Here is a 7,500-nt window from a genome sequence, read left to right on the forward strand (position 1 = left end):
AAATAATAATAACACATAAATAAGTGGCAGTTCCTGGGTGTTTGAGCAGTGTTGATACGCAGAGGTGATTAAGTGTGTGTGTGTAGTGTTTGGAATAACGCCGTTTAAAAGAACGTAACGGGGTAATCTAACTAATTACTTTTCCCATCGTTATAACGCCGTTAACGTTACTGGACGTTAAATGCGGTGCGTTACTATGCATTGATTGAATAAACTGTGTAATCCGAACGCACCCCTGCCTCACAGCTAGTGAGGAGGTGGGTTAATAACGAAATAAGCGATTATGATTGGCTAAGAGTCATGTTTCATGATAGCCAACCAGAGCCAGTGTGTTTACACACTTGCCAGCACACGATGCCATACACACACACGCAACAGCTAAAATAGAGATTCGACGAAACAGCAGAGGTCAGGAGCAATTCAATGAAAAGCTGGCATTTTTAAGGTGGAGATAAGCACTACTTCAAATTCATTGCGGTCAAAGGCAAGAACGTGCATGTAATGTGTACATTATGTCCAGGAGCGAAGACTTTGTTGACATCCGTTGTAGGCAACTCTAATTTAATGAAGCATCTCACACACACATCTAAAGCTAGTGCACCACAGATGATAGCTCGCCATCCACTAGCAAAGAAGGACTCGGAGCAAAGTCCTCCAAGCAGCAAAAGCTAGATCTTTCTGCCTCACAACAAAAACCTATGACACAGGCTGAAGTCAACCGTAGGTCTGTCGATGTGCAATATCTTGAATTTCCCCTTGGGGATCAATAAAGTAGCCTATCTATCTATCTATCTATCTATCTATCTAATAAATATCGAAAGTTATGTAGCCTACAAACACCTGTCTGTTCTACTCATTTCAACTGGCTGCTCAAAACTGCTAAAAAAATCCAAATTCTTTGACATATAGCAACTTTTTTTTTTAACAGTAACGCAAAATAGTTACTTTCCCCTGGTAACGAAGTTACTCTTATCATGGAGTAATTCAGTTACTAACTCAGTTACTTTTTGGGACAAGTAGTGAGTAACTATAACTAATTACTTTTTTAAAGTAACGTTCCCAACACTGTGTGTGTGTGTGCGTGGGTGTGTGTGAGTGTGTGTGTGTGTGTGTGTGTGTGTGTGTGTGTGTGTGTGTGTGTGTATGTGTGTGTGTATTTGTGTGTGTGTGTGTGTGTGTGTGTGTGTGTGTGTGCGTGTGTGCGTGTGTGTGTGTGTGTGCTGCAGCCCTGGCTCCTCAGTAGGTGACCTGCAGTTAAACTGGATCCACGTTGGAGGCATTACCAGGAAACGGAAAGAGGAGATTGGGTTCTGCAGACGTGTGAGATTGCCATTACTGGGGGGGGGGGGGGTCAGATGGGGGTAATTTCCCTCCAGAGAGCAAGCAGTGGGCAGACAGGAGTAACCTGACCCTGCCACCCCTCGCATGGGCTCGGACAGGTCTGGAAGCCCAGTCTTCCTCCCCCTCCCCCTCCTCCTCCTCCTCCTCTTCCTCCTCCTCCTCATCTTCCTCCTAATCCTCCTCCTCCTCCTCTTCCTCCTCCTCCTCCTCCAGCCTCTCCGAGTGCATTCCAGGACTCGCTATCAGACATACCTCACCCCTCCCCCCCCCCCTCCTGCCCCTCCTGCCCCACGCTGGGGCCACTAGTGTCCCCCCTTCACCCCCATTAGCCTATTTATATAGGTTATATACGCTGATCCCAGTGGGGCAGTTGGGCAGGATCGGACTCTGACCAGGCCAGATGTGTGTGTGTGTGGCGTGGTGTGTGTGTGTGTGTGTGTGTGTGTCTGTGGTGGGGGTGGTGCGGGGGTGGGGGTGGTGTTTGGTTCCAGGCTTGGCTGGCACAAGGAATAAGAGTTCTGGCACGCACGCTGCGGTCTGAGACGCGGTCACACACACACATGGGGTATCTCTCTCTCCGTCTCTGTCTCTCTCTCTCACACACACATACACACACCTCTGCGTGATATCTGTGGCTTATGCAGCAGGTGAATCTCTGGGCGTCTGGAGGGTGTCTTCGATCGGTATTATTAGACTTAATCCTTCTGTCTGTCTGTCTCTCTCTCTGTCTGTGGATGTGTGTGTCTGTCTGTCTCTCTCTGTCTGTGGATGTGTCTGTCTGTCTCTCTCTCTCTGTCTGTGGATGTGTCTGTCTCTCTCTCTCTCTGTCTGTGGATGTGTGTGTCTGTCTGTCTCTCTCTCTGTCTGTGGATGTGTGTGTCTGTCTGTCTCTCTCTCTGTCTGTGGATGTGCCTGTCTGTCTGTCTCTCTGTCTCTGTCTGTGGATGTGTGTGTCTGTCTCTCTCTGTCTGTGGATGTGTGTGTGTGTCTGTCTCTCTCAGGAACAGAGATCTCTGAACTCTCAGGCCACCAAACGGACACGTGAGAAAATCAACACAAAACAACTAAAGATGATGCAATTTCCGTCTCAAAACAACTCTTCCTTAAGATGATGCAATTTCCGTCTCAAAACAACTCTTCCTTAAGATGATGCAATTTCAGTCTCAAAACAACTCTTCCTAAAGATGATGCAATTTCCGTCTCAAAACAACTCTTCCTAAAGAGGATGCAATTTCTAGCCTTTGCTGTGATATGAAGAAGGGTCTGGCGCTCATGCAGGATGGAGGGTTGGAAGGTCAACTCTGGGTGATCATTGACAACATCCGTTAAACACTGAGTATGGGTGGACATTGAGTATGGTATGGGGGGACATTGAGTATGGGTGATCATTGACAACATCCGTTAAACACTGAGTATGGGTGGACATTCACAATGGCAATGCACATGTTTAGAAGCATTGTAAACATCATGTGACCACAGGGGCGAAACTCTGACTTGAACACTGGAGTGGGAATCATCAATGAATCATTCGTTATGATGATGATTATTGGGTGGGGGGTTGCATTGCCCCCCTCCCAACCCCATATTTGACGCCTATGAGTGGTCCTCTTTTGTGTTGTGTTGAACTGGTTGCAAACCAAAAAGATATTGATTCATTTGAAAAAAAGATAATGATGACAATGTTGGGCCCTGTGGTCACTAGTGTAAGCCAAGTTGCACAGTTGGACAGTTAGCAGAGATGCTAAGCTAACAGACACAGTCTGGAGTAGTGGGGACACTCGGATCCCACAAGTCCTCCCAGTAATTAGAGTTTAGAGCCAGAGTGTATTAATTAAGCCATGACACCTAGCGAAGGTGACATCACTCGAGCAGGTTAATGACCTGTGGTTACGTCTCTCTGAACACACACACACACACACACACACACACACACACACACACACACACACACACACACACACACACACACACACACACACACACACACACACACACACACACACACACACACACACACACACACACACACACACACTCACACACACACTCCACACACACACTCCAGGCCACGTCTCCCAGACCTCTCACACACACGCACTTAGGTCTCAGTCAGATAGATTTTACGCGACTGAAGAATCCTTAGCTCTGGACAGGCCCTGTTTGATATGGTCAAGGCTCAACCCGGCAGAGGGGGGGGGGGGTTGTTTTTCAGTGGGGGTGGTAGAGGGTGGTGGGGTGCGGTGGGCAGAGATTTTTCCAGAGAAGTTGGCATGCCAGCCTCCTTGGCAGTGCCACTTGGCTGCAGGTTATTTTAGTCTGTCTGGCACACGTACAGAACTCAGAGGAGGTAAATACTTTCCCTCAGAAACTCAACAAGCGACACACAGACAGACAGCAGCTTAGTAAACAACCTGAAGAACACGCCTTACTGCATAGTTAACCATTACTGACCAGTAGTAATATCAACTACATTGTAGTGCATTTGTTATCATCTGAGGTAATAGGCCGTGATCGGACAGGATGCAGTTGTAACAATGACAGGCGTCTTTTCTCAGTTGTTTTGTACTGGCAGGAAGTAGTTTTCTATTGGCAGGAAGTGTTTTGCGTACAGCTTATGTGCACTGGGGGCCTCACATTTTTGCAGAGGTGTCCTGAGTGCTTGATGTAATTTACGTTTTTATTAAAACATAGCGCACGTCACGTTTTACAAGCGGCAAACCACCCAGTCTGATCACATTAATATCATATAAGCCGTGTAATTAGTAAAGGCAATGTTGACATAGATGAATGTGATTCTAACGGTTTTCCCATGTGTAGCCACTAGAGGCGCTGTTGTGTAGGGCCTGGGTCTCCATCAGCAGACTGCATGGTTGTTATGACCCGTATCACCTCCCGCATAGCATATGTGCGTCAGGCCAAAAATAACCCAAAAACCCTCTCGCACATAGTCACACTCCCAAACACCACACTACTCCCAAACACAACACTACTCCCAAACACCACACTACTACCAAACACCACACTACACACACACACACACACACTCTACAGCAGACTATGCTATCCTGGCGAATAATTCACACACACACACACACACACACACACACACACTTAGTAGACTAGCTAGCCTGGTGAATAATTAACACACACACACACACACAGACAAACACTTTACAGCAGACTATGCTATCCTGGTGAATAATTAAAACACACACACACACACACACACACACACACACACACATACACACACACATGCTTTACAGCAGACTATGCTAACCTGGTGAATAATTAACACACACACGCACGCACACACACACACACACACACACACACACACACACACACACACACATCGCACACGACGACGACGCGATCGCGACGACGCGACGCATCGACGCATCGCTTACGCGCACACACACACACACACAAACACGCTTTACAGCAGACTATGCTATCCTGGCCACTGCTTACGTCTCCTTGAGTTCTTCAGGTGCTTCAGATACACACATGCTGGCTAAAAAGATGGCCACGGCGGGCCGGACATGTAGGAATGACATGTTTATGAACCGTGTCGTGCGAGTGAGTCAGACACACCTGAATAGAAGGTGTTGATTTTGGAGAGCTCCTTCTCGCAGTTCTGGAAAAACTTCTCCTCAAACTTGGCATAGTACCTCTTGACAGTGTCTTCATCTGTGACTGTGGAGAGAACAAAACAAGACGTTGTTTTTATCATGAGTTACATGAGCAGGTCAATGAAATAACGATTAAACGTAATCATGGCAGAGGCAAGTACTTGAGGTTTGTCTGTGTGTGTGTGTGTGTGTGTGTGTGTATCATATTATTGTGCTTTTATCAACATTGTCTGCTTGTGGGACATTCAAGCTCAACTGAATGAACATAAGGTTGTTTTGAATCATCTACTAAACTCACACCACTAGTCACCCAAACAGTGTTTTTTAATGTCTGTACAGCAAAAAAGAACATTTCTCCTTCAACTCGCCGACCTGCTGATCATGTAAACACGAAGCTGAAATTCTGAACGTCAGTCCCAGAGAGCAGCGGTCTCAGTAACTCTGATCCGGTCTAGCTGCGGGCCGGTTCCGGGCCACAGACAGCAGGCCGCAGCGTGTGTCTGTCTCTCAGTGTGAGCCACACGTGGGTTAAACATCCCAATTATCTTCTAGCCTGCAGTCTGGGAGTCCCTGGGGGCCTGGCCCCCCCCCACACCAGCCTCCTCCCCACCCCCGCGGGGTTTTCTCTATTTGGTTTGATCTCCACCCTCCACCCCCACCCTCCAGAGGCCTCCACAGTGTTTCTGTCATGGCCGCCACAGACAATACTCAGCTCCCCCCTCAACCAAACCCCAGGCCCTCAGAGCTCAGTTCTCTCTGATAGCAGCAATCACACTGCAATACAACACCGATCTGTTGCTGTGGCACCTCCTCAACACACACACACACACACACACACACACACACACACACACACACACACACACACACAGAGCGCCCTCCCCCAAACACACATAATAACAGCAGAATATGAATGAGACTCCCAAGGACAGAGGACAGACAAGAAAAACACAGACAGGAAAGAGACGGACAGAAACACAGACAGGAAAGAGACGGACAGAAACACAGACAAGAAAAACACGGACAGAAACACAGACAGGAAAGAGACGGAGAGAAACACAGACAGGAAAGAGACGGACAGAAATACGGAGAGAAAGAGAGAGAGAAGAGAAAGAGACTGCAGTACAGACAGAAATATGGGCAGAAACAGAGAGAGAACAGACTGAAGTACAGACAGAAACAGCATGAACAACAGACAGAAAGAGATGGAGAAATACAGACAGAAAGAAAGAGAGAGAACAGGGCGATACGGAGAGGAAGGCGGAGAGGAGCATTTAGAGAACATTTAGAGAACATTTCTATTCATCAGCCTGATTGTGTGCTGACTGTATAGAACAGCAATTGAATACCCCTGATTGGTAGACAGATGGAGAGAGAAAAAGAGAAAGAGAGAGAGGGGGAGAGAGAGAAAGAGAGAGAGGGGGAGAGAGATGAAAGGGGTAGATAGACATACACACAGATGAAAAGAGAGATGGTATATACTTTATATGTGTGTGTGTGTGTGTCTAAGTAAGTACTATATGTATATGTGTGTGTGTGTGGGTGGGTGGAAGGATCTCTAACCCTGAGGTTTCATGTGGGAGGATCCCTCTCTATACTGCATTAGTGACCTTTTTAGTGGCAACACACACACACACACACATACACACACACACAACCGGAGATAGAAAGGTGTTCCGCTCTACTCAGTACAGTTCTCCTTTTCATGACACATTCAAGGCTGTTGAGCGTTCGCTCTCTCCATCATACCAGGAGAATAACACAGAGGCGCCTTTAGAAAACATAAACAACATAAACAATATAACAGCATAACCCTGCAGTCCGAACACTAATCACACTGACTTCTGCAGTGTCTCCACAGCAAGAGGAGCAATATTTTGCGCTTTTCAGAATTGTGACCTGTGCTACTGATCACTCAGACTGTTGATAAAATAGTAAATGATCATTCGTGATACAATGTTGACCATTAGGAAAGGGACACTATATCTGAATGTCAACAAGTGCAAAGAAATCCACAATGTGCGGCAAGGCCCATTTGCTTCCCTGTCTGAGAGGGCAGGGCAGGATGGGAGGGATGGTGTTGGACTGAGGGGGTAGTCTGGGTGATGACATCTGATGAAAGGGGAAGATAACACACTGGGAACGAAAGCAAATAGACGACACTATTGCACTAGCATGTTATACACTAGGGCTGGGCATTAGCATGTGTTATACGCTAGCGCTGGGCACTAGCATGTGTTATACACTAGGGCTGGGCATTAGCATGTGTTATACGCTAGGGCTGGGCACTAGCATGTGTTATACACTAGGGCTGGGCATTAGCATGTGTTATACGCTAGGGCTGGGCACTAGCATGTGTTATGCACTAGGGCTGGGCATTAGCATGAACTAGCATGTGTTATACACTAGGGCTGGGCACTAGCATGTGTTATACGCTAGGACTGGGCATTAGCATGAACTAGCATGTGTTATACACTAGGGCTGGGCATTAGCATGAACTAGCATGTGTTATACACTAGGACTG

The 7,500-nt window shown here is 47.1% G+C and overlaps 1 protein-coding gene across 2 annotated transcripts in view; it reads right to left on the bottom strand.

Moving 5' to 3' along the window:
• The window catches only part of xpr1a (xenotropic and polytropic retrovirus receptor 1a), a 110,193-nt gene that overhangs the window by 29,840 nt on the left and 72,853 nt on the right, over positions 1–7,500 (bottom strand). For both annotated transcript variants that reach the window (XM_048252527.1, XM_048252526.1), the window contains exon 3: positions 4,939–5,040. In XM_048252527.1, the coding sequence (XP_048108484.1) occupies positions 4,939–5,040 (102 nt within the window). The remainder of the gene's footprint in view (positions 1–4,938; positions 5,041–7,500) is intronic.

Source organism: Alosa alosa, chromosome 9, assembly GCF_017589495.1.
Source record: "Alosa alosa isolate M-15738 ecotype Scorff River chromosome 9, AALO_Geno_1.1, whole genome shotgun sequence".
Taxonomy (NCBI): Eukaryota; Metazoa; Chordata; class Actinopteri; order Clupeiformes; family Clupeidae; genus Alosa; species Alosa alosa.